The sequence below is a fragment of the Pan troglodytes genome, chromosome 21 (assembly GCF_028858775.2).
Source record: "Pan troglodytes isolate AG18354 chromosome 21, NHGRI_mPanTro3-v2.0_pri, whole genome shotgun sequence".
In the NCBI taxonomy this organism is placed as follows: domain Eukaryota; kingdom Metazoa; phylum Chordata; class Mammalia; order Primates; family Hominidae; genus Pan; species Pan troglodytes.
In genome coordinates this window covers 29,599,676-29,626,977 of record NC_072419.2, presented here as the reverse complement: position 1 = coordinate 29,626,977, position 27,302 = coordinate 29,599,676, and the positions used below count along the sequence as shown (strand labels likewise).

The 27,302-nt window shown below is 46.3% G+C and overlaps 1 protein-coding gene across 4 annotated transcripts; it reads left to right on the top strand.

Annotated features, from left to right (window-relative positions):
* The first annotated feature begins 5,465 nt into the window (after positions 1–5,465).
* CD93 (CD93 molecule) lies at positions 5,466–26,800 on the top strand. 4 transcript variants are annotated; one of them, XR_010154298.1, is made up of 6 exons: positions 5,466–7,683; positions 7,968–8,360; positions 13,978–14,036; positions 14,822–20,687; positions 22,633–22,712; positions 26,410–26,800. XR_010154298.1 is itself a non-coding variant. In XM_514549.7 (2 exons), exons 1-2 carry the CDS (start codon positions 5,756–5,758, stop codon positions 7,990–7,992), a joined length of 1,953 nt encoding a protein of 650 aa, XP_514549.3. In that variant the 5' UTR covers positions 5,466–5,755; the 3' UTR covers positions 7,993–12,577. The 4 variants fall into 4 exon arrangements, 1 of the variants encoding a protein (XP_514549.3); XR_676173.5 differs by having other exon boundaries at positions 14,822–22,712; XR_010154299.1 differs by lacking the exon at positions 13,978–14,036 and having other exon boundaries at positions 14,822–22,712.
* Positions 26,801–27,302: the final 502 nt, after the last annotated feature.

Sequence of the window (27,302 nt, the reverse complement as noted above, 5' to 3'; positions counted from 1 at the left end):
CCTCACAAAGCCCTGTGAGAGTCGGAGACAGCTGAGGGTGTGGAGTCACCGATAGTTGTACCACATAACAGTGGACAGAGTGGCTCAGACGTGACCTTAGTCACACAGCTGTAAGTCACAGAGTGGGATTGTAACCCAGTGCAGACAGGTTCTAGCCTTTCTCTCTCTTTTTTTTTTTTTTTTTGAGACAGGGCCTGGCTCCATCTTCCAGGCTGGAGTGCAGTGGCATGATCACTACAACCTCTGCCTCCCTGGTTCAAGCAATGCTCCTCCCACCTCAGTCCTCCGAGTAGCTAGGACTACAGGCACACACCACCACACTCCACTCATCTTTTCTCTTTTTTTTTAAGTAGAGATGAGGTCTCGAACTCCTGGGCTCAAGTGATCCACTCACTTTGGCCTCCCAAATTGTTGGGATTATAGGCGTGAGCCACTGCCCCCAGCCTCTATCCCTCTCAATGCAGGACAGATGGTCAATCGATGAGCCTCCCCTGAGGGCAGACGGGTGTCCTCGAGTGGGGTTGCCTGCAGCAATCCTGGCATCTTTGTGCCCAGGGTGAACCTTGTAGCACCCCTCACCTCTGTACAACACAATGACTTTCAGAAATCATCATGTCATGATCAATATTAGTGATTTTCCTAGTTTTTTAAGTTTTAAAGCAAACGATTAATAAAGGACAAATTTCAATTTTACAAAAATGTTATTCAAATTCTGTTAAGCGCCTCATGTATGAACTAAAATCTGTACTGACAAACAAAAATATCAGGTCTCACAGTTTTCACTCTGTTTCTGTTTTAAACTTTGAACACAAAATCCCTAAGTGGTCCCATAGAATGACAGGTCGCAGTGACTCCAGTTCTGTTTCATTTCCTCCACCATCTCTGTGCCATTGTTGCTCATTGTGAGTCTACCATATACCGTGTTATGCCAGGAAATACGCAGTGTGCTTTGTTTCCCTTTTTAATTTAATTTTTAGTTACAAAAAAGAAAAAAAGGAAAAAGACAGGCCGGATGCCTGAATGATCCACAAACAAATTAGTCTGCTCCCAAATAATTGAGATTAAACTCGCCCCATATTTGAGATCAGAACATTCCATTCCAGCATCGTGCAAAGTAAATTTTTAAGGCAATTTAAAAAGAAAGCTCAGAGTACTCATAAAGACTGCAGAATACACACAAATGGTGAGGAGCCTTTTGCTCAGGGTACATGCCATGCTGTTAGGCTCGCCATGGTTCTAGAACACCTAAAGTGGCTTCCGTCCAAAGATCTGCTGAGAAAAACTTTTTCCATCTCCTTCTGCTGATTCCTGCTGTTTAAGTATCAGTCCTTGGAGAGGTCTGGTATAATCTGCTCTCTAAATAAAATGGGATGAAACACCATCCATGGGGAATTTAGTATGTGAGGTGCAGAATTCCCTCAAAGTTTGCATTCAGACTATCTTAAATTCTTTGTAAAACTCCACCAAATCCCTCCCAGGAAAAGCAAGCTCTTCCTCCTCCCCTGAATTTGAAGCACCATGCCCTCAGCCTCTACGAATCCCCTGAACAGCCTCTAAGGAGCGTCCCCTATAGGTGGGAGCGGACACAGAAGGGCAGGGCTGGAGCTAGAGAACCTAGCTGTCAGTGTCCCAGGTGAATTAACCCACCTGAGCCCAGCAGGCAGCAGCCAAAGGGTGAAGGGACAGAGTGGAAGTCAGATGTGGGGGACAAGGAATAGGAAACTACCCTGTGTCTTGGCAGTCAGCGGGTCAATTTGGGATGAAATTGGGTGTGTGCAGTTTAGACAGAGGTTTGCTTACATGTGCAGTATGTCGAGGGCTCAGCAATGGTCTCAGTGTCCACTGTCTTCCCAACCTGCTTTCTCCCTAATTCCAGAGGGGAGAGTTAAGCATGATTTCACTTTTATTAATGTTAGAGCAAGAAAGTTTCCAGAGGCCCTGTTCCCACCTCTGCATTTATAGATGAGAAGTGGGGCTGAGTTAACCAAGTTACTGAAAATAATAAAGTAAAATCCAAGGACCCCCAGGGCAAGGCAGTTTCTGCATTTTACATAGTCTTTCTCACTGTTGGTGCTTTACAAATACTTCCAAGGTTAATGGATAAAAAACAGAGTATATGTCTTGCTAGTTCATTTTCTTCTTTAAGATGTCATCACTTGGCTAAGTGAACAGAAATTGATTTGAAAGTTCCCACATGGAAGATGAATAACTTACAGCTAAAGAAGATATCTTGACAAAGATCTGGGGGTCAGAGTGGCTAACATGCTGAAAGTCACTCATTTAGCCCATATCCTTAAGCACCAACTAAGTAGAATGCTGAGCGAATGCTGCAGATCACAATCTACCTCTGAGGAATCTACCTCTGAGCTGCACAAACAGGGGCCTAGACCACGAGAACGGCTCCCTGCTATGAGTGGATGCCAGGGCTGCAGAATTGATTTTACAGAATGTTAAGAAGTTACCTGCTTGTAAATAAACCCTTAGAAATGAAGCTTCTCCCAGGCAGAGAACAAGACTGACCCTTGCCAAGCTCCAATGCATGGCCAGCTATATTGACTGGGAGCCAGGGACACCAGCCTTCGCTGGACCCCTCACAGCTGGCTGCTTACCCAGCTCTGGTGGCACACTTAGCGTCCCGAGGAGGCAGGTCACAAGGACAGGGGGTCTGGGAGACCCTGAGCCCCAAGAGGCAGTCTCCTGTGTTCTCAGAACCAGGTACCTCCAGCAGACACAGCCTTCCAGGACCCCAGCTCCCGGCAGGAGCCATGCAGTCCTTCTGCATGCCCGGTGCCCTTCCCCCCACCTCCACCCAGCCCCGAGAACATCTGACCTGGACTCCACAGTCTGGAAACCTGTGGCCACCTGCTGAGGGCCCCCCCACCCACTGCTTGGGTCCACTGACCAGTCCCCTTCCACATGTAGGCCTCATGCCAGCCCTCAGTGTTTCCCCGTGGATTTCAAGACGAAGCCTCAAGCCTTCATTACTGGGGTTCACAGGGCTCCATCTTCCCCTGCATCCTCCCTCCCACTGCCTGGGCTTTGGTCTCCCTGCCCTTCACTCACTCTCTGTCCCCAGGGCTTCTGTACATGCTGTTCCCCCATCCCGACACCATTCCACATCTGAGCTGCTTCTCCTTTAGATTCCGGCTTGACTGCCTGTCTTCTCCAGAGGAGTCTCTCCTAATTGCCCATCCCCCAGTCAGGATGCCACCCCTGTATCAACCACGACCTCCCCGCTCCCCTGTGCTGCCTGCAAGAAAGCCATCAGTGCCATGACTTGTTCAAAGTTGTCCACTCTAACAGGACTCCAGGATCACAGAGGCAGGGATCCCCTCCTGGAATCCAATGCCTCGCTCAGTGCATAGCAGGGTCTTAATCAACAAATGTTAGATGGGTGGATGGACAAACAGATGGATGAATGAAGGGGCACAGGGAGGGTCTGGTGGCTTCTATGGAGAGTTCCCAAAATGTCTCAAATATCTTTGCTAAAATGCAAGGACTTAAGGCACATTCTTAGGAGGTATCCAGCTGGAGTCAGAGATGCCTCCTTGTCCCTTGGGGAGCCAGAGAGCTCCTAGCCCCCGGGACACTTCAACATCTCCATGGAGGCCACTGTGGTGGTCGCTGGTGCCGGGTCCACAGGCGTTCACTGTGTTCTCCACCGTGGTGCTTCTTCCCCTGGGGCCCTCACGGTCAGCGCAGAGCACCAAAGAGTTGCCGCTGTGTAGAGAATTCTTATAATTGTGCATTGCATCCATTTTGAATCTAATTTGGACCCTCTCCTACCAGAAGCAGGGTTTATTGCTCTTGACACGGTGTATAGGGCTCCACCCCCTCCCAGTTCCTCAATGCGGCCAACCCAGATATCTGCCTTGTACACCCGCCTCCTGGTGACCATTTCCCTGTGGGACAGGCAGATACAGCCCATTTGATGGCCTCAGTGACTCCACACCCCACAGGGACTTCCCAGACATGCTGCCATGCCCACCTCTCAGCCACAGGGACCCCACGGAGCCCGTGTCTGTTTGCTCTAAACCCACCAGTGAGAAGTCCCCTTGGGAAACCTGCTTGGGAAATGTCCTGGACCCCAATAAAGGCTTAGGACCCAGGTCTCTCTCTCTCCCTTCACCCCCCTCCAGGTGAGTGTTTGTGACCCAGACAGCTCCCCACTTTTTGCTGGCCCCGTGGGGCGCACTGCCCTCTCCCTGGGATCTGTAAGTGACACGGTGCTTGTGTTGCTTCCTGTGTCTTCTTGTGCTGCCTCCTGCATCTCCCCTGACCCACACCCCAACCCAACTCTCCTCCCATCAGGGATCTCTTAGGAAGTGGCTGTCTTGATAGGAATAAACTGGACATGGGTCAGACGAGAGCCACAAGGGTGTCTGTCCATAGAAACAAGTTTTATGTGAGAGAGACCCCTGGTCACTGGGCAGGGCTAGAATTTATAGTCAGTCTCTCAAAGTGAGAGATACAGCCTGCTACCAATGACAGGGGACTTGGAGAGCAGTGGAGCCTCTCCCTCAGCTGAGATGGTGCTGAGGTGTGGTCCCCTCAGGCCCCCAGAGTTTCCTGGCACTGGCTCCAGCAGCCCAGGGTCACCTTCTCAGCAAGTCATCATGGGTTGGCTTCTTCCTTGTCTGTTTCACTTCCCCTCCCAAATAAACTAGTCTCCCCAAATCCTGTCTCAGGGTCCCCTCCTGGGGGATCCCAACCAATGAGCAAAGGTCTGTGGCTGCAGGAAAAGCACACTGTGAGTCCCTGGCTTTTGCCGAGTCGCGGTGTCGCAGGAGGGCCTGCCCAGACTTCGATTCCCGCTCCCTGCCCAGATTTCCGGCCCTTGCTAGGAATCCTGAGCCGGGGGAAGTGAGCCTGCAAGCCCTGCGCCACGAGGCTGGACACATTTTCATTTTCTTTCTGATGCTTTTTGTGACCCTGCCACCTCACAATGCAATATTTCCACTATGAAACCCCCAGAACTGCCAAATTTCACCCAATTTGGATTAACATTATCGAGGAGCTTGGCATTATGTTGAAAACCCAGACATTCCCACGACCCGTATCCTATTTAAAAAATGCCTGTCTATTTAAAGTTCACGATGGGAGGATAAAAGAAAAAAGGCTCCCAAAGTCAACAGAGAACATGAGCTAGGCAAAAGGAAAGTCCAGTTTGCTTCTAAAAAAGGCTGAAAATTATAACCATCCATGGCCTTGTGTCTTAAGTCTCAGAATTTTTTTTCTCTTTTGGTGGTTTGCAAACCAAAGTGGAATTTTATTATGGGTTACTAAGGGAGCTTCCTCGAGTTCCTAGCCCCCAAAGCCCCTGCTCACTCCATGGCATGCCTCCGAGGCTCCTCATGCCATGAGAAAGAGAATGGAGCCAAAATCAAGCCGGCAGTATCTCGGGGCTGTAACGTCTTCCCCCCGTCGCTGAGTTTCCACAGTGCTGAGCCAGGGACCCGGCAGAGCTGCCTGACTCCTTTTATGAACAACAGCACCGTGATGAAGGCAGCAGGAGTCAGAGAACTATTCATTGCAGGAAGCCCCAACATCCGGTGAGAAATAAGAAGTACAACAGTACAGGATGCGCCTTGGGTCAGGGGGACGTGGAAAGCCCGCAGCCTTTGTGTCCTTCTCTGCGCCGGAGTGGCTGCAGCTCACCCCTCAGCTCCCCTCGGGGCCCAGCTGGGAGCCGAGATAGAAGCTCCTGTCGCCGCTGGGCTTCTCGCCTCCCGCAGAGGGCCACACAGAGACCAGGATGGCCACCTCCATGGGCCTGCTGCTGCTGCTGCTCCTGACCCAGCCCGGGGCGGGGACGGGAGCTGACACGGAGGCGGTGGTCTGCGTGGGGACCGCCTGCTACACGGCCCACTCGGGCAAGCTGAGCGCTGCCGAGGCCCAGAACCACTGCAACCAGAACGGGGGCAACCTGGCCACTGTGAAGAGCGAGGAGGAGGCCCAGCACGTCCAGCGAGTACTGGCCCAGCTCCTGAGGCGGGAGGCAGCCCTGACGGCGAGGATAGGCAAGTTCTGGATTGGGCTCCAGCGAGAGAAGGGCAAGTGCCTGGACCCTAGTCTGCCGCTGAAGGGCTTCAGCTGGGTGGGCGGGGGGGAGGACACGCCTTACTCTAACTGGCACAAGGAGCTCCGGAACTCGTGCATCTCCAAGCGCTGTGTGTCTCTGCTGCTGGACCTGTCCCAGCCGCTCCTTCCCAGCCGCCTCCCCAAGTGGTCTGAGGGCCCCTGTGGGAGCCCAGGCTCCCCCGGAAGTAACATTGAGGGCTTCGTGTGCAAGTTCAGCTTCAAAGGCATGTGCCGGCCTCTGGCCCTGGGGGGCCCAGGTCAGGTGACCTACACCACCCCCTTCCAGACCACCAGTTCCTCCTTGGAGGCTGTGCCCTTTGCCTCTGCGGCCAATGTAGGCTGTGGGGAAGGCGACAAGGACGAGAGTCAGAGTCATTATTTCCTGTGCAAGGAGAAGGCCCCCGATGTGTTCGACTGGGGCAGCTCGGGCCCCCTCTGTGTCAGCCCCAAGTATGGCTGCAGCTTCAACAATGGGGGCTGCCACCAGGACTGCTTTGAAGGGGAGGATGGCTCCTTCCTCTGCGGCTGCCGGCCAGGATTCCGGCTGCTGGATGACCTGGTGACCTGTGCCTCTCGAAACCCTTGCAGCTCCAGCCCATGTCGTGGGGGGGCCACGTGCATCCTGGGACCCCATGGGAAAAACTACACGTGCCGCTGCCCTCAAGGGTACCAGCTGGACTCGAGTCAGCTGGACTGTGTGGACGTGGATGAATGCCAGGACTCCCCCTGTGCCCAGGAGTGTGTCAACACCCCTGGGGGCTTCCGCTGCGAATGCTGGGTTGGCTATGAGCCGGGCGGTCCTGGAGAGGGGGCCTGTCAGGATGTGGATGAGTGTGCTCTGGGTCGCTCACCTTGCGCCCAGGGCTGCACCAACACAGATGGCTCATTTCACTGCTCCTGTAAGGAGGGCTACGTCCTGGCCGGGGAGGACGGGACTCAGTGCCAGGACGTAGACGAGTGTGTGGGCCCGGGGGGCCCCCTCTGCGACAGCTTGTGCTTCAACACACAAGGGTCCTTCCACTGTGGCTGCCTGCCAGGCTGGGTGCTGGCCCCAAATGGGGTCTCTTGCACCATGGGGCCTGTGTCTCTGGGACCACCATCTGGGCCCCCCGATGAGGAGGACAAAGGAGAGAAAGAAGGGAGCACCGTGCCCCCCGCTGCAACAGCCAGTCCCACGAGGGGCCCCGAGGGCACCCCCAAGGCTACACCCACCACAAGTAGACCTTCGCTGTCATCTGACGCCCCCATCACATCTGCCCCACTCAAGATGCTGGCCCCCAGTGGGTCCCCAGGCGTCTGGAGGGAGCCCAGCATCCATCACACCACAGCTGCCTCTGGCCCCCAGGAGCCTGCAGGTGGGGACTCCTCCGTGGCCGCACAAAACAACGATGGCACTGACGGGCAAAAGCTGCTTTTATTCTACATCCTAGGCACCGTGGTGGCCATCCTACTCCTGCTGGCCCTGGCTCTGGGGCTACTGGTCTATCGCAAGCGGAGAGCGAAGAGGGAGGAGAAGAAGGAGAAGCAGCCCCAGAATGCGGCAGACAGTTACTCCTGGGTTCCAGAGCGAGCAGAGAGCAGGGCCATGGAGAACCAGTACAGGTAAAGGGGGCCCTGAGTGACCGGGGGAGGGGATGGGCAGGCATGGGGGCACTGACTACAGTACAAAGAGGTGGCAGCAAGAGCAGGCCCAGGTTTCCTGTGGGCAGACACACCCTGGTCCTTGCAGCTGACCCCTCAACCTCCCCCCACTTCAGGCACTCGGGCCCCCTTAGAGCATACTGCCCGTCTTCAGCACGGCCGCACGTGGGGCTCTCTCCCAAGGTCGGGACGTGCAGGCACAGAGGCGCCGTGGCTTCCAACGCTGTCTGTTTTGTTTCCCATAGTCCGACACCTGGGACAGACTGCTGAAAGTGAGGTGGCCCTAGAGACACTAGAGTCACCGGCCACCATCCTCAGAGCTTTGAACTCCCCATTCCAAAGGGGCACCCACATCTTTCTGAAAGACTGGACTGGAATCTTAGCAAACAATTGTAAGTCTCCTCCTTAAAGGCCCCTTGGAACATGCAGGTATTTTCTACGGGTGTGTGATGTTCCTGAAGTGGAAGCTGTGTGTTGGCGTGCCACGGTGGGGATTTCGTGACTCTGTAATGATTGTTACTCCCCCTCCCTTTTCAAATTCCAATGTGACCAATTCCGGATCAGGGTGTGAGGAGGCCGAGGCTAAGGGGCTCCCCTGAATATCTTCTCTGCTCACTTCCACCATCTAAGAGGAAAAGGTGAGCTGCTCATGCTGATTAGGATTGAAATGATTTGTTTCTCTTCCTAGGATGAAAACTAAATCAATTAATTATTCAATTAGGTAAGAAGATCTGGTTTTTTGGTCAAAGGGAACATGTTCCGTACTGGAAACATTTCTTTACATTTGCATTCCTCCATTTCGCCAGCACAAGTCTTGCTAAATGTGATACTGTTGACATCCTCCAGAATGGCCAGAAGTGCAATTAACCTCTTAGGTGGCAAGGAGGCAGGAAGTGCCTCTTTAGTTCTTACATTTCTAATAGCCTTGGGTTTATTTGCAAAGGAAGCTTGAAAAATATGAGAAAAGTTGCTTGAAGTGCGTTACAGGTGTTTGTGAAGTCACATAATCTACGGGGCTAGGGCGAGAGAGGCCAGGGATTTGTTCACAGATACTTGAATTAATTCATCCAAATGTACTGAGGTTACCACACACTTGACTACGGATGTGATCAACAGTAACAAGGAAACAAATTCAAGGACAACCTGTCTTTGAGCCAGGGCAGGCCTCAGACACCCTGCCTGTGGCCCCGCCTCCACTTCATCCTGCCCGGAATGCCAGTGCTCCGAGCTCAGACACAGGAAGCCCTGCAGAAAGTTCCATCAGGCTGTTTCCTAAAGGATGTGTGAACGGGAGATGATGCACTGTGTTTTGAAAGCTGTCGTTTTAAAGCATTTTAGCACAGTTCATAGTCCACAGTTGATGCAGCATCCTGAGATTTTAAATCCTGAAGTGTGGGTGGCGCACACACCAAGTAGGGAGCTAGTCAGGCAGTTTGCTCAAGGAACTTTTGTTCTGTGTCTCTTTTCCTTAAAATTGGGGGTAAGGAGGGAAGGAAGAGGGAAAAAGACGACTAACTAAAATCATTTTTACAGCAAAAACTGCTCAAAGCCATTTAAATTATATCCTCATTTTAAAAGTTACATTTGCAAATATTTCTCCCTATGATAATGTAGTCGATAGTGTGCACTCTCTTTCTCTCTCTCTCTCTCTCTCTCTCTCACACACACACACACACAGACACGGCACCATTCTGCCTGGGGCACTGGAACACATTCCTGGGGGTCACCGATGGTCAGAGTCACTAGAAGTTACCTGAGTATCTCTGGGAGGCCTCATGTCTCCTGTGGGCTTTTTGCCACCGCTGTGCAGGAGAACAGACAGAGGAAATGTGTCTCCCTCCAAGGCCCCGAAGCCTCAGAGAAAGGGTGTTTCTGGTTTTGCCTTAGCAATGCATCGGTCTCTGAGGTGACACTCTGGAGCGGTTGAAGGGCCACAAGGTGCAGGGTTAATACTCTTGCCAGTTTTGAAATATAGATGCTATGGTTCAGATTGTTTTTAATAGAAAACTCAAGGGGCAGGGGAAGTGAAAGGAAAGATGGAGGTTTTGTGCGGCTCGGTGGGGCATTTGGAACTTCTTTTTAAAGTCATCTCGTGGTCTCCAGTTTTCAGTTGGAACTCTGGTGTTTAACACTTAAGGGAGACAAAGGCTGTGTCCATTTGGCAAAACTTCCTTGGCCACGAGACTCTAGGTGATGTGTGAAGCTGGGCAGTCTGTGGTGCGGAGAGCAGCCATCTGTCTGGCCATTCAGAGGATTCTAAAGACATGGCTGGATGTGCTGCTGACCAACATCAGCACTTAAATAAATGCAAATGCAACATTTCTCCCTCTGGGCCTTGAAAATCCTTGCCCTTATCATTTGGGGTGAAGGAGACATTTCTGTCCTTGGCTTCCCACAGCCCCAACGCAGTCTGTGTATGATTCCTGGGATCCAACGAGCCCTCCTATTTTCACAGTGTTCTGATTGCTCTCACAGCCCAGGCCCATCGTCTGGTCTCTGAATGCAGCCCCATTCTCAACAACAGGGAGGGCATGGAACCCCTCTGTGGAACCCACAAGGGGAGAAATGGGTGATAAAGAATCCAGTTCCTCAAAACCTTCCCTGGCAGGCTGGGTCCCTCTCCTGCTGGGTGGTGCTTTCTCTTGCACACCACTCCCACCGCGGGGGGAGAGCCAGCAACCCAACCAGACAGCTCAGGTGGTGCATCTGATGGAAACCACTGGGCTCAAACACGTGCTTTATTCTCCTGTTTATTTTTGCTGTTACTTTGAGGCATGGAAATTCTTGTTTGGGGGATCTTGGGGCTACAGTAGTGGGTAAACAAATGCCCACCGGCCAAGGGGCCATTAACAAATCGTCCTTGTCCTGAGGGGCCCCAGCTTGCTCGGGCGTGGCACAGTGGGGAATCCAGGGGTCACAGTATGGGGAGAAGTGCACCCTGCCACCTGCTAACTTCTCGCTAGACACAGTGTTTCTGCCCAGGTGACCTGTTCAGCAGCAGAACAAGCCAGGGCCATGGGGACGGGGGAAGTTTTCACTTGGAGATGGACACCAAGACAGTGAAGATTTGTTGTCCAGATAGGTCAATAATTCTGGGAGACTCTTGGAAAAACCTGAATATATTCAGGACCAACTCTCTCCCTCCCCTCATCCCACATCTCAAAGCAGACAATGTAAAGAGAGAACATCTCACACACGCAGCTCGCCATGCCTACTCATTCCTGAATTTCAGGTGCCATCACTGCTCTTTCTTTCTTCTTTGTCATTTGAGAAAGGATGCAGGAGGACAATTCCCACAGATAATCTGAGGAATGCAGAAAAACCAGGGCAGGACAGTTATCGACAATGCATTAGAACTTGGTGAGCATCCTCTGTAGAGGGACTCCACCCCTGCTCAACAGCTTGGCTTCCAGGCAAGACCAACCACATCTGGTCTCTGCCTTCGGTGGCCCACACACCTAAGTGTCATCGTCATTGCCATAGCATCATGATGCAACACATCTATGTGTAGCACTACGATGTTATGTTTGGGTAATGTGGGGATGAACTGCATGAGGCTCTGATTAAGGATGTGGGGAAGTGGGCTGTGGTCACTGTCGGCCTTGCAAGGCCACCTGGAGGCCTGTCTGTTAGTCAGTGGCGGAGGAGCAAGGCTTCAGGAAGGGCCAGCCTCATGCCATCTTCCCTGCGATCAGGCAAAAAAGTGGAATTTAAAAGTCAAACCTTTATATGCATGTGTTATGTCCATTTTGCAGGATGAACTGAGTTTAAAAGAATTTTTTTTTCTCTTCAAGTTGCTTTGTCTTTTCCATCCTCATCACAAGCCCTTGTTTGAGTGTCTTATCCCTGAGCAATCTTTCGATGGATGGAGATGATCATTAGGTACTTTTGTTTCAACCTTTATTCCTATAAATATTTCTGTGACAACTAGGAGAACAGAGATGAGATTTGACAAAAAAAAATTGAATTAAAAATAACACAGTCTTTTTAAAACTAACATAGGAAAGCCTTTCCTATTATTTCTCTTCTTAGCTTCTCCATTGTCTAAATCAGGAAAACAGGAAAACACAGCTTTCTAGCAGCTGCAAAATGGTTTAATGCCCCCTACATATTTCCATCACCTTGAACAATAGCTTTAGCTTGGGAATCTGAGATATGATCCCAGAAAACATCTGTCTCTACTTCGGCTGCAAAACCCATGGCTTAAATCTATATGGTTTGTGCATTTTCTCAACTAAAAATAGAGATGATAATCCGAATTCTCCATATATTCACTAATCAAAGACACTATTTTCATACTAGATTCCTGAGACAAATACTCACTGAAGGGCTTGTTTAAAAATAAATTGTGTTTTGGTCTGTTCTTGTAGATAATGCCCTTCTATTTTAGGTAGAAGCTCTGGAATCCCTTTATTGTGCTGTTGCTCTTATCTGCAAGGTGGCAAGCAGTTCTTTTCAGCAGATTTTGCCCACTATTCCTCTGGGCTGAAGTTCTTTGCATAGATTTGGCTTAAGCTTGAATTAGATCCCTGCAAAGGCTTGCTCTGTGATGTCAGATGTAATTGTAAATGTCAGTAATCACTTCATGAACGCTAAATGAGAATGTAAGTATTTTTAAATGTGTGTATTTCAAATTTGTTTGACTAATTCTGGAATTACAAGATTTCTATGCAGGATTTACCTTCATCCTGTGCATGTTTCCCAGACTGTGAGGAGGGAAGGCTCAGAGATCGAGCTTCTCCTCTGAGTTCTAACAAAATGGTGCTTTGAGGGTCAGCCTTTAGGAAGGTGCAGCTTTGTTGTCCTTTGAGCTTTCTGTTATGTGCCTATCCTAATAAACTCTTAAACACATTGATTGTGAACTTGTTTTAATATATTTCACGACAACTCGAAATACCTGGCAGAACTTGCTTTCAAGGTCATTACATTTATCCATCTCCCCTTTCAAAGAGTTGCTAAAAAGGAGGTACCTTGTGGCTGAGTTTCTGCACCTGCACCTGCTGGAGGCGACAGGGGGCGCTGGGCTCTGCCTTCCTTCATTACCTCAGCAAATGTGTACCCTGCCCCTCAGCGTGCTGCCCTTGGGGACATGGAATACAGAGGGCTGGGCTGCACTGCACCCAGTGTCCATGGCAGCTGAGTCCACTCATCCATGGCCCCCTCATCACTCTTTAATTCCCTGCATCTTGTAAATTACATGGGTGATGCCTGGCGCAGAATTAAACATGTCCAATGGATGCGATGTGAAAACACTGTTCTATAATTATCAATGGAGCATTTATCACTACTTTGTCAGCAAAGCCCTTTCAGTTTATTTAACTAATTGGACAGGCAGATCAGATCGCTGGTTGTTTGGCTGCACAAATCTCATGGTGATTCCAAGTCAGGAACAGCAGATGGTGGTCAATTCTGAGTCAGCCTGCTTTTAAGATTGTGCAAAAGGCTGTGGCAAAGGCACAGGACTTAAGAAGAACAAAGGGTTCTGCTCTGTTATGCTAATGGTACAGGACACTTGCAATAAATATCCATTATTTAGGGTTAAATGCAGCTGATCCTGTTAGAAGTCTAGTCATTAACAACATACACTTGGAAATTATTCCTCGATATGAACAACCATGGCTGTTCCCCCAACACACACACACACACACACACATAAACACACACATGCATGACACAGAGATATGCATCCACAAACACACACAACACACACCCACAAGACACACACCCACAAGCACACACAGTTCTAACATCCTTCTGTGTCATACTGGAACACCTGAGACCAGTGTTTCTCAATTTAGGAAAAGCCTATGAAGGAAAACACCAACTTGTGATGGTTACATTTTTTGGTGACTTTTGCTATCTCACTAAAATTTCTTAAATGCTAGGTAAATCATTCTCAAACAAATAATTTGCCAAGAAAAATTAATTTGCACACATATCTATTGCACAATGCAGAGTACATTTGTGTTGCTATCATCAGACAAAATGCAGATTACAATGAGAGACTCAGACATGTACTATGTACCTTCCATGGGATTGAACATGCATTGAGTGAGCCTATCAAGTTCTCAGCTGACTCTTGTGTATATTCAGCAAGAGGAGATACAGAGAGCAGAGATGATAAACTTGAAAACCAGAGAAGTCGGAGTCAGCCTTTCCCTGAATTATATTTGACATTACAGGTGCTTAGAAACAGAATGACTAATGGGTTTACCCTTCAGATCCTCTGAATGCCTCCTAACTCTCCCTTTTCAGAGGAAATTATGAACAGCTCAACAGTGAAAAAGTGAAGAAAGAGGCAGAGAGAGTAAAAGGTATGGATCAAGTGCAATCATTTTTCCGGAACTGTGATTGACTTAAGGATGCTCAGCATGCAGCTCAGGCACAGGCCCTCTCCTGAGTCCCCATCAAACTCTCCATGAGCGGTTGTCCCTCTCTGAGTTCTGGTAGTTGGGTTCTATTTGAGGTTTGTCGTGATTAACTTGGATGATGATGTTCTCTTGTGGTTAAAATTGGTTCATAGAATTCAACTGAGTGGAAGAAAGGATGGAAGGGAGGAAAAGAGGAAGGGAGGAAGGGAGGAAGGGAGGGAGAGGGAGGAAGGGAGGGAGAGGGAGGAAGGGAGGGAGAGGGAGGGAGGGAGGGAGGGAAGAAGGGAATGAATGGGAAGGAATGAATGGTAGGGAGGGAATGAATAAATGGGAAAGAGAAGGAAGGAGAGATGAGGGAGAGAAGAGAGAGAGAGAACACAAAAGGGGGTAGAGGAATGTCCCAGGTGTGGTGGTCACAATCAGGTCTCACAAAGCTGGGCTTGGAGCCTGAGAAGGAAGGGCTGAGTTTCTCAGGCCGTGCCTGTGCGAATTTCAGGCCACTTCGTTCTGCTGGCCTTGGTGAGGCCCAGCACCCTCCTGTCACCTTCCTGCAAAGCCTGCTTGCCTCTGCCACTGGCCTTACGCCTGTCCACATAGTTCATATCGTAAGGTCTGAAGCCAAGCCTGTGACTTGTCTCTGTGGGGCTCCTACTGTGTTCAAGTATCATGAAATAATGAAATTTGTGAGGTGGAAGAAAATAATTGGGATGTCTACCTTCTTTCTCCAGGGTCTGGCTTTCCCAAAAATGTTATGTCACAAATGTTTTACTTCATTGTTGAAATCGCTGCCTCCCGTCCCGCGTGTGTTTGTCGGGGTGTCACGCCCTTGTCTGCTTTCCTTCTCATCCGTCCTGCAAGTCCTCATGCCCTGGCCTCCATCCAGGCCCTCATCCCCCATGGCTGTGGCTTCGTCAGCTTCTCCTCGGATTTCCACCAGTTTTGTCTTCTATTTACAGCCGCGTGGTGAAGGGACTAATATGTGTTTGGCAGATTTCGTCCTTCACCAATAAAAAATATACCTTTTTGAACCTTTTCACTTCAAATTATATTATATATGACTTTACAACTGATATACCCGATTCATTCTGCTGCATCTGATGAATATCTGGTATTTTTTCCCTAAATTCAGCCTTTTGGTGACACTTCATGTTTGTCTCTTGTAAACAACAAAGCTGGATTTCACTTTTTTTTCTTTTATTCAATCAAAAGTCTTTGTCTTTTAATGGGAGAATTCAATCTATTCACATTCATTAAGGTTACTAATAAATTTGTACTGACTTATTTTATATGTTCCATTTATAATGATTCATTGGGATTTCTAGTCTCTCTCTCGTCAATTATTAGTTGATTAAGTTTTCTTTGATCTACTTTTTCCCTTAATATTTTGGAATTGATATAGACTATTTGTATTCTTCAAATAGTCTTACTTTTTCACCTCACATACTAAAGCCTATATCTTCTATTAATGTCTTATGTTAATTAATAGCTATCTCCTCCCTCTATCCCCCAAAATACCCAGCAATCTGTTATTTCTATTTCCTGTCCTCTCAGGTTACCCAGATTCCCACACCACTGCCCACCTGGATTGCATCTGAATTTTTTTTTTTATTGTTATACATTTTTACAACCAAAACCTACTTGGATGCCATGAGTTTTTGTTGATTTTTTCTCATCTTCACCTCTGATTCCCAGTACTGTTGGATTCAGTTATCACGGGAGTGTTTTGTTTTGAGTTGTGTCTTTTTCTGAGAAGGTCATGCTTGCATGACCAGAAATGCCTTTCCCTTCCGCAAGTTGAATGATGCCTCACCTAGACATAGATTTCTAGGCTCTAAACTGTTGTCCTGTAGAACTCTGGAGATATCCAGCCTTTGCTTTCTTGCATACGTTGTTACTGATGAGAAGGCTGATGTCAAATAATGTGTTTTCTTTCATGGACCATTTTTTTTTCTTTTTTCCTTTTTTTTTTTTTTTTTTTTTTTTTGAGATAGAGTCTCGCTCTGTCACCCAGGCTGGAGTGCAGTGGTGTGATCTCGGCTCACTGCAACCTCTGTCTCCCGGGTTGAAGCGATTCTCCTGCCTCAGCCCTCCTGAGTAGCTGGGATTACAGGCACATGCCACCATGCTCGACTAATTTTTTTTTGTATTTTTAGTAGAGACGGGGTTTCACCACATTGGTCAGGCTGGTCTCGAACTCCTGACCTCATGATCCACCCACCTCGGCCTCCCAAAGTGCTGGGATTCGCCCGGCCTTCTTTTTCTTTTCCATTTTTCCCCGAGTGCTTTGGCGATTTTCTTATTCTCTGTTGAGTTCTGAGGTTTCGCTTCAGGTTGCGGGTGTGGTTCCTTTCTGGTCCCGCCTGCACTAGGTGAGCTTTTCCCAGCACAGGAGGGCATTTCCTTCTAGCTGTATTTGAACCTGAGCATGTGTCTGAATCCTCTGGAACCTCCTGCAGGGCTCCTTAAAACGGAACCCCTCCCTCAGAGCTTCTGACTTGGCCGATCTGGGGTGGAGCCCAAGACTGCATTTCTGCTGATGCTGCTGGTCCAGGAACCGCCCTTGGAGAACCGCTGCTTCATTTGGTCTTGAGTGATCTTCTCTTATTCTTGTTAGTATACCTTCTTGTTCATTGTCTTGACTCTCTTATTTTGGAAACAATTTTAGATGGTTCTTTCCTTCCTCACTTTGTACCTATCTTCTCCCAGTGGGCTATAAGGCTGGGCCTTCTCTCCAGCCCTCCCAGCGATCCTTGCTCTGCTCTACTGTTTTTCCAAAACACCAATCACCTTCCACCCTGGTTTATGATTTCTGTTTGTACACTATGATTGATTATTTAGTATCTGTATTTATTTACTAGAATGTAAGAGCCAACAGGGGCACTTTTTTGTCTTTTGGTTTCTGATATACCCTAGGCCTCTAGACCAGGGCCTGGCATACTATGGTGCTCAGTAAACACGTGTGGAATGCATGACTGAGCTGGGGGTTGGAGCAGTGTACCAGGTAGGGTGGGCTAGCACACCCTCCTGGTGGGCCTGTGTGAGCCTCGATGCTGTCCAGGGCCTCTTCCTCCACCATCTGCCACCTGTCCCCTGTCTCCAGCTCATGGCACGGCCTGCACTCAAGTCTTCACTATTGCTGATCTGAATTGTGGCTGCCATATCCAGCTGGTCTGGGGCTCTTTGCACTCCAGCTCTCAGAAACAGAGCCTGAGAGAAGGACTCACCATCCTGTGGTTCACTGGGAAGCACAGGGAACAGTGGTAATGGCATCAAGTGGTGACATCACTGTGGAAATCCTGGGAAATGGTGCAAAACATGCCAGGGTCATCACATCTGAAAGCCAAGGGAGTGGTGTGTAGATACCCATTGGTAATGAGTAGAGGGCTGCCCTGGGTGGAGGTGGTGGGTAATTCCCAGCACTTCCAGATGACCACACATGTGGGCAAAGTGGCCTTCCACACTTAGGATGGGGAAACCTTCAGGTACAGATGCAGGCCCTGGCAGGTGTACTTCACCTGAGCACAGTGAAAAGTGCAAGCACGATTTGTTGAGCACTGGCAGCCTCCAGCACACAGCTGTCCTCTAAACTCAGTGCAGACAGTCCTCCCTGCCTCTAGAGGTCATGCCTCCATTTCCCCAGGAGGAGCTGTATCCATGGGGATGGATTTCTCTCTCAGGAGTTTTCTGCTGGCTTTTATCACTTTATTCCTTGCATGATAGGTCAGTGGCTACATGACTTGTGTCTTCCTGAGAGACTGTAAGGCACTCAAGAGCAAGGGGTACATCTGTATTGTGCCTTGCTCACAGTCAAGCCTCAAAAGATTTTTTAAATACAAGACCCCTGGATATGTTATTTTATACCACATATGTTATTAAAGCAATGAAGAGGAAAAAAATCACTGACCTTTTACTATGTACCAAATGGGAAAATAGTATTTGCTATTGAGAAATAGGTAGTATTAATATCTCCATTTTATAGTTAAGGAAATTGAGGCAGAGAGAAGATGAGTGGTGAATTAGATGAATGAAATCTTACACTCTCACTCTTAATCACTAGGCTTCCCTGCCTCCCATTAGACATGAATAGGAACTGCAATTGAAAAAGTGTCAACCAGCAAAGAGTGGGGAGATGAGTGGGCCTCTCAGCCAGTTTCAGATAGGAAAAGCAGAGTGTTAAGCAATATGGGTATTTTTAATAATATGTTCAAACAAACTTACTTGGGCTTGTGTATGTACCCCCCAAACACACACACACACACACACACACACACGCACACACACACTGGGGTAGAACTACTCAAAAGCCCTCTGATCAGAAAGATTGTGCATCCTGAGACCTGCCTTGCCTGCTCTGAGGGCAGATCCCAGGGAACGCACCCTCACAGTCCCCCCACGTGGCTATCCCCAGTCTGCCTTGGTGAGAGCAATGTGTTTGAATGCAGTAGGAGAGGAAGGGAAGTGGGAATGTGCAAATCGCCCCATAGTCCCGACCTGCTCAGAGGCTACTTCCCAACTGGAACTCTTGCACACGGTAATAGAAATGTAAACGGTATAACTTCTTTAAAAACAGATGGTTTCTTTCTTAGAAAGTTAAACATACACTTAACGTACAACCTGACAATTCTGCTCTTAGATATTTATTTAAGGGAATGAAGCCATGATCTACATTGTCTTGGCCATAGATATTCACAAGGTTTATTTATACAACTTCGATCTGGAAAGAACCCAGACATTCATCATTAGGTAGCTGGGTGAAGACTGTGGGTCATGCACACAATGGGATATCCCTTATCAAGGAAAAGGAGCAGGCGTCTGAAATACACAATGAGCAAGAAAGCCAGACACAAAGGAACAAAATTAGCTGGACACTGCATGATTCCATTTCTATGACATTCTAGAAGAGGTAAAACTAATCCGCAGTGATGGATGGTAGTTCAATGGTTATGTGAGAGTCGGGGTGAGGGTTGGGAGCAAAAGACCTTGAGGGACCTTCGTGGAATGAAGGAAATACTTGTGTCTTGATTGGGTGTTGGTTACATGGGCGTTTGCATTTGTCAAAACTCCTTAGACCACACAGAAAATGGCTACATTTTATTGTATGCAAATTAAACCTCAATAAAGTTGAGTTTTAAATGCTGCTAATCATTGTTATAAATTAAACAAAAGATTTACAAATTGTGACCTGAATATTTTTCTAGAAGTGGGAAACATGATTGCTTTTGACTTCGTCATTTCAGTGGTATTAAAAAGTGAATGACTATTGTGGGCTGGAGTTAGTTTTGTACTTTCTACACTTTATCCACTGCCGGTTGCTTCACCAAATCCTCTGCTCAGCACTGGGGACTGGGAAGACATCTGTCTCTGACTGTCCCCCTCCACCTCCCACCAAAGCACCACAGGGATCATGAATATCCCTAATTATACCGGCCTCCATCAAAACACACACACATCATGAAGGAGCGGTCACCTCTGTGTGTTCCAAGGCCACTTTCCTTTCATCAATCCTGAGTATTGACTTTTTAAACTTGCAGCTTTGTTTTTTTTTGTTTACCCATTTTCCTTTGAATCATCTGACTACATTTCTTTCTTAGAGATGGCCACAGTCAAACCCTGCTTTTTGGCTGTAGGTCTTTTGGCTAGAGGCCCTTCAGTTTTAGGAAAGCATCTTTTACTATGGAGACAACATTTCATGTCATTTAACTTTATGACTTAAAAACAACCTCGGAAAATCTTCTGGCAGAGATTGCAGACGCCAAGTTTAAAGTGGAATCGGTGTCAACAATAAAGTCATGGCCCTTCATTAGGAGGTTTTCCCATTGCACAGGAGAGACCAGTTGCCCAGTTTGACTTCTTTGATGTTCACAGCGCCTGGATTTGATGCTTAATGGGTTTGTGACTGCAGTGAAATGCCGTTCATTAACTTTTGTTATGTGTTGAATTGTCTTCAGATGAGGTATGTATCCTATTTGAGCAAAGAAAAAATAATTCATTTGGGCCTTATAATTTCAAAATTTGGAGTCACATTGGGATGGAATTAATACATCCATTAGCTTAACAAACAAGAAACAAACCAAAAAGAGAGAGAGATAAAAGATATGTTGGGGAAATGAGGTTCATAAGAGACTTTAGCTGTGCTGTTTAGCCTACTAAAAATTCATCTTGTAGGAGCACTTAGCTCTACGTTTATATCTATTCGCGTAAAGCAGATATGAATTTCAAATGATTATTACATGAATGCAAGAAAATCAGTATCTGTTCTAGGTATGTTATTCTGGTCCTGCTTATATCTAAATATGTTAATAAACTTATAATATTTAGCAGTAAATTTGCCTGTGCATATTAAAGCCTGGTTAACATAATGCTTATTTTTCTCTCACGACAAGAAATTCAGAGGTGGGAAAGCCAGGGCTGCTGCAGCTGCTTTCGGCTGCATTTCTTCTTTTGGTCCTCCAGCACCAGCGAGCATGTGGCTTGCATCCTCGTGCCTACAGCATGGCTGCTGTGCCTACAGGCCTCACACAGAAGTCCCGCTCACCAAGGAAGCATTTTTAATCCTTTTTAAAAAGTTGAAGTAAGATTTATATGCAGAGAAAGGTACGAATCCCAACTGTACAATTTAATGCATTTTGATAAATGTATATACCATTGTAACCATCACTTTGGTCAAGATGTGGAACTATCCATCACCCCTAGTAAGTTTCCTATGCTCCTTGCAATCAAGTTCCACCCCATAGACAAACACTGTTCTGCTGTCTATCACCACAGATTTGTTTGGCCTGTTTCAGAAGTATTCGTAGATAGAATCAGCATTTATTGGGGTTAGGCCTGTTATTCGGTTCTTTTTCTACCTTTCCTACCTTCCTCCTCCACCTCCTCCTCCTTCCCTTCCTTTCAGTTCTCTTTTCCTGTTTTCTTGGGGGTTATTCAAGTATCCTTTTTAAATTATTATAATTTCATTTTTGAGAAACGTTAGGTCTACAGATGAATTAGGTAGAAAGTACAGAAAATTCCCATATATGCCTCCTCCAATCCCATCCCGCAAGATGTTTCAACAACTTGCAGTTGTGGGAGAGAAAACATAATTTCCTTTCTTTTCCTTTTTACGTTATTAGGTAAGAAACTCTCCTGAAAACAGATGTCAAATTAACATAAGAAAAACAAGCAGAGGTTTATTAATTTATGTAGTACCCATCACATAGGAGAAGACTTGGTCCAAAAGTATTTCTTTCTTTCTTTTTTTTTTTTTTTTTTTTTTTTGAGACGGAGTCTCGCTCTGTTGCCCAGGCTGGAGTGCAGTGGCGCAGTCTTGGCTCACTGCAACCTCTGCCTCCCGGGTTCACGCCATTCTCCTGCGTCAGCCTCCCGAGTAGCTGGGACTACAGGCGCCCGCCACCACGCCAGGCTAATTTTCTGTATTTTTAATAGAAACAGGGTTTCATTGTGTTAGCCAGGATGGTCTCGATCTCCTGACCTCGTGATCAGCCCGCCTCTGCCTCCCAAAGTGCTGGGATTACAGGCGCGAGCCACCGTGCCCGGCCAGTCCAAAAGTATTTCTGAAGGCAATGGCTTAGGGGTCCTTGGTTAAATAGTATTTCAGCAAAGAGCCATAAATCCTATGTAGTGACAAAACAAAGAGGAGAGCAGTTCTTGTCTTTTAAAAGGCAGGAAGATCTGGGAAGATAGTAAAGCCCGCTTCCAGATGTCTCTTGTGCCTGCTGATGCCCTCTCTGGGCTGGGAAGTGAGTGCTGTCTTCAGTAAGGAAGGGCTTGTGTGCTGCCGTCAGCCAAACAGCGGCCGAGGCCAAGTGCTTCCCTGTGCTTGTGGCATTTTTAGCTGAACAACCCTCAATATTTTGGGAGAAATAATTTGGTTTCCCTCATGTTGGTGTGGTACATTTGTTAAACTTGATGAGCTAATATTGACATATTATTATTAACTAAAGCCCAAAGTTTACATTAGGGTTTATTCTTACTGTTGTACATTTCATGGATTTTGACAAACATGTAATGACTAATGATGTGTTCCACTGTCACAGTGTCATGCAGAATCGTTTCTCTGCCCTAAACATCCTCTGTGCTCTGCCTCTTCTTCCCTCCCAACTCCTGGCAACCATGATCTTTTCACTGTCTCCATAGTTTTACCTTTTCTAGAGTGTCATATAGTTGGAATCATAGAATATGTAGCCTTTTCAGATTGGCTTCTTTCACTTAATAATATGCATTTAGGTTTCTTCTAAACATTTTCATGGTTTGATAGCTCATTTCTTTTTTGTGCTGAATAATATTGCATTGTCTGAATAGAGCACTGTTTATTTATCCATTCACCTACCAAAGGACATCTTGGTTGCTTCCAAAATTTGGCAATTATGAGTAAAGCTGCTATAAATATTCATGTGCAGATGTTTTTATGGATATAATTTTTCTACTCATTTGAGTAAATACCTAAGAGTGCAATTTCTGGATGGTAAGAGTATGTTTAGATTTGTAGGTAACTGCCAGACCATCTTCCAAAGCGTCTATCATTTTGCATTCCCACCAGCAATGAATGAGTTCCTGCTGCTCTACAACCTTGCCAACATTTGGAATTGTCAGTGTTCTGGATTTTAGCCATTCTATTAGGTATGTAGTGATATCTCATTGCTGTTTTAATTTGCAATTCCCTAATGACATGTGCTATTGAGCATCTCTTCAATACTTCTTTGCCACCTGTGCCTCTTTTTTGGAGAGGTGTTCATTTAAATCCTTGGCCCATTTTTTAATTGGGTTTTTTTTTATTGTTGAGTTTTAGGGTTTCTTTGTATATTTTGGATATTAGCCCTTCATCAGATAAAGTCATGCACTGCATAATGACATTTCAATCAATGACAAACCATGTATATGAAGATGATCCCATAAAATTGTAATACTGTATTTTTACTATACTTTTTCTATGTTCAGATGTTAAGATATATGAATACTTATCATTGTGTTACAATTGCCTCTACTGTTCAGTAGAGTAACATGCTGTACAGGTTCATAACTTAGGAGCAATAGGCCATACCACATAGCCTAGGTGTGTAGTAGGCTATGCCATCCATGCTTGTGTAAGTACTCTATGATGTTCACACAATGACATTGCCTAACGATGTATTTCTCAGATGGTATCCCCATCTGAGACTGTATATATTTCACAAATATTTTCTTCCAGTCTGTGGCTTGTCTTTTCATTGTCTCCGGAGAGTCTTCTGCAGAATAGCTGTCTTAAAATTTATGTATATTTTACTATTGCATCTTAATTCCTCTGTTGGGTATCAGGAGTTCAGCTGAGCAGGAGAGAGAGAGCTGAGCTGTCAGGTGTTGGAGTAGCCAATTAAAGCAACAATGAGCCAAAATGAAAGTACTGGTAAAGCCTTTAATCACTTATTGCGATGGTACAAGCAATAGTCTCAACCAGAGAAAATGCTGACCCCTCTTGTTTCTCTTTACCCATGGAACTGTAGTGCACCAATACAGGGTCAGATTGTTGGGGTCCTCTCACTATTGACTGAGCCCCAAACACAAGGCTCCAGTAGCTTTATGGGCCCTGGGGTCAGAGGGAGGGTGAGTGGGGAAGGGCCAAGAGTAGGGAAAATGTCTTTAAGCCCCTACCCCATAAGGAGGCCTTTGGGGATCATGAATATCTCTAATTATACCGACCTCTATCAAAACACACACACATCATGAAGGAGTGGTCACCCTTGTGTGTTCCAAGACCACTTTCCTCTCATTATTCCTGAGCATTGACTTTTTAAACTTGCAGCTTTGGTTTTTTCTTTTACCCATTTTCCTTTAAATCATCTGACTACATTTCTTTCTTAAAGATGGCCACAGTCAAACCCTGCTTTTTGGCTACAGGCCTTTTGGCCTGTACAGGCCCTTCAGTTTCTAGGAAATGTGCTTGAGCATATTCTGTGGGCCTAGCATTGTGCTAAGGACCGTCCTCCATCCTGTGCCAGCCACTATGCATTGTGCCCATTTCACAGATGGAGAAATAGAAGCTCAGAGGTATTTCAACAAATTGCTTAAGGTCACACAGCAAGCAGCTGTCAGAACCAGGAATGAAACTGAAGTCTGTCTGACTCCTCAGAATCATGCTCTAATTCCAAACTTGTCTCCAGAGAGGATAGTGGTGGGCATCAGTCTGCTGGGCAGGTGGGCCGTGGCCACCTCCACTGCTCCGCTCAAGGCTTCCTTTCACTATTCCCCAACTGTGACAAGGGTGAATCACTGACTGGCACAGAACACCTGTGGCATTCACTGTGGCAGTGTCAGATTGAGATCACCGCTGGTCCTTAACAGGGCAGGTGGGTTTCCCTCACATTTGGGGAAATGCAGCTTCACAGAGAAAAGAGCCTGGACTCCATAAGCAAAGTCTTTTTCCTAATATTTTGCTACAAAAATTTACAAACGGTGAACAGCTGTGTGGCTTCTACCTAGGTAGAATCCTACCACTTAGATTCGAACACCATCTAGATTCTACACTTCTAATATGTCACTTGACTTCTGTCACATCTTTCCATCCACCCAGCCATCAATACAGCTTATTTGTGATGCATTTGAGTAAGTTGTAGGCATCAGTACACATCCCTCTAAACACGTCAACCCATGTCATTAACTAGAGGCCGATATTTGTTATGTTTTTCTTTTGAGATAAGATTTACACACAATTAAATGTACAAATTTTAAGTGTGTCATTCCATGAGTTTTGACAAATGCAGACATCTGTGTAACCAACATCCTGTCAAGATAAGGACCCGGACCATCACCCTAGGAAGTCTCCCCATCCCCCTTCTCAATTTTACCTTCTCCCCAGCTAGAGGCAACCGCTGTTCTGATTTCCCCCCATCATGGATTATTTAGCCTGTTTAATGATGTCATATAATTCAAATCAGACAGAATATACTGTTTTATGTAAAGCTGCTTTTATGCTGTGCAATGTTTTTGAGATTTGCACATCATAGGATGTGCATTCACTCTTAATTGCTCTTAGAATTCCCCTGAGCAGCTTCACTAACAATTGTGTATCAATTTACCTGCTGATGAACACCCAAGTGTTACCAGTTTGGGACTATTATCAACACACAGCTGTGCTTCTACGTCTTTCGGAAGCAACATCTCACAAGACTGTTTCAACGGGGCCTTGACACATCTCAGAGGCAAACCCACACATGATGCATAAAACTATAAAGAGCACACATTTCTTCTCATTTTGCTTAAATCATTTCAGGGATTGAGATGTGGTTACATGCTGGATGTCAGAGTTACACAGCCTTGCAATTGAATTCTGGCTTCACTGCTGCCCCATGACCTTGGCCAGGCTACTGTTCCTAAATTGATTTCATCTTCAGTAAAATAGGGATAATAAAAATAATTTGTTGTGAGGATTCCATGTAATGTGCTTAATGTCCTTAATATGGCACCTAGCACAAAGTAAATAGTCAGAAAATGGCATGGATGAACAAAAAATGACATGCAACCAAGTTCCAATAAATAGCCAAAAAATGCAAATGCTGGCACCAAGAAATGTGGTAGAGATTCTAGAGCTTTCCATTAGACATCTACAGAATAACTGCTTTCATGTTTTATACTCATCCAAGGAAAACGAGTCTCCATATCTTGCTGAAAATAAAAAGAACTTTCCAAAACACCTCCAGTTGTCAAGCCCATGGACTATGTATTTATTGTCTTCAAAGGAAACTTGGCTATTTGCCTTGGGGGGTAATACATGGCAACATGAGTTTGGCCAGCCTGGGACTCAGCATTCCTGGGAAAAGGAATGCCATTGTAGATCTAGCTAAAAAGAAGGATCTGAAGAAGAATGAGTCTGAAGGTCACTATTGCCATGAACTCTACGTGCACACCTCATTTTATCAGAAAATTCAGAGCTGAGGTGCCCATACTGTTGATACAAAGCTTCAAGGCAAACAAATCCACGTCCAGCTCAGCCTCCACAGGCACTGTGCTATCCACTGTGCTTCCTTTTCAAGGGATACAACACGTAGGTGGCAGAACCTAGAAAGTGTTTTCTTTTAATAACATTATTGGTGCTGACACTTTTATTACTAGGCACTCCGATGGGCGATGTTCCTGATAATGGGAATTTTCTTTTCCTTCCATTAGATTGCTAAAGCAAATAAAATCCCTCCAAACATGAAGGATTGTTACTCCCTGTGGTGCCTTCCTGCTTCTAATCATTTCTTTTCACTATAAACATTGTTTAAGTTTGACAATAGGGCTTTGTGTGCACTCTGAAACTGAAGGAGGAACTGACAGCAGCTTTTTACATTTTCTGTTTCAGGTTATAACAGGGTTCAAGATGTGTACTTTCATGGAAAATGATGTTTCCATCTTTTCAATGGTTGGCTCAAAGGGGTGGATCAAGAACAAGGAACATTAATTGGTAGAGAGAAAGAAAAAAAAGTGACCAATAAAGAATCCCCTGATCACTGTGTGGGCTGCAAATAGCTGGGATCAGACCACCCATCCTGCTGTGTCCAAGGCTCTGTGACTCCTGGAGGCATGGTATAAACCGAATCTGCAGGGAGCGGCACACACACACGTCTTTAATTTCCATTTCCTCATTATCATCTCTTATATTCTACTGCTCAACATGAAAAAAAAAAAAGAGTGTGAGATATTGCTAATAAACTGATCCTTTCAAGCTTAGGATCACAGCCCCGACAATCAGAGTCCTTAAAGTTCTTGCTGCTAAATCCAAGTGAGTTTTGTTTAGATGACAAAGAACCGATGCTCTACTGTGAGGACTACAGTGCCAGAAATACAAATGACCAAGACATTCTTGATGAAGAGGATTTATTACATCATCAGGGCCATCTACCCTAGAAATCAGCAGACAGGACTATAGTTTTAGTGAGATTTCAAAAATTTAATAAAATTCAGAAATGAATTTCTTAAGTGGGAACACTAAGCTCAGTTCAGCGAGAGATGGTTGACAGTTTTAACTCATTTCATTCACAAGCCATTAAGATTTCATAAGACGCAGCCCAAATGCTGTATTTGCTCACGTGCTAAACCAGACATGCTAGGGCAATTCTGTCAAAGGATTTTTTTCCCTTTGGTTTTGTTATTAATCCTTTATTGTCTTTTGCCTCTATGACTTCAGCCTGGTTGGCCCAATGCAATCACAGGGTCCTTAAAAGATGGAATATCAAGGCAGAAGGGTTAGAGATG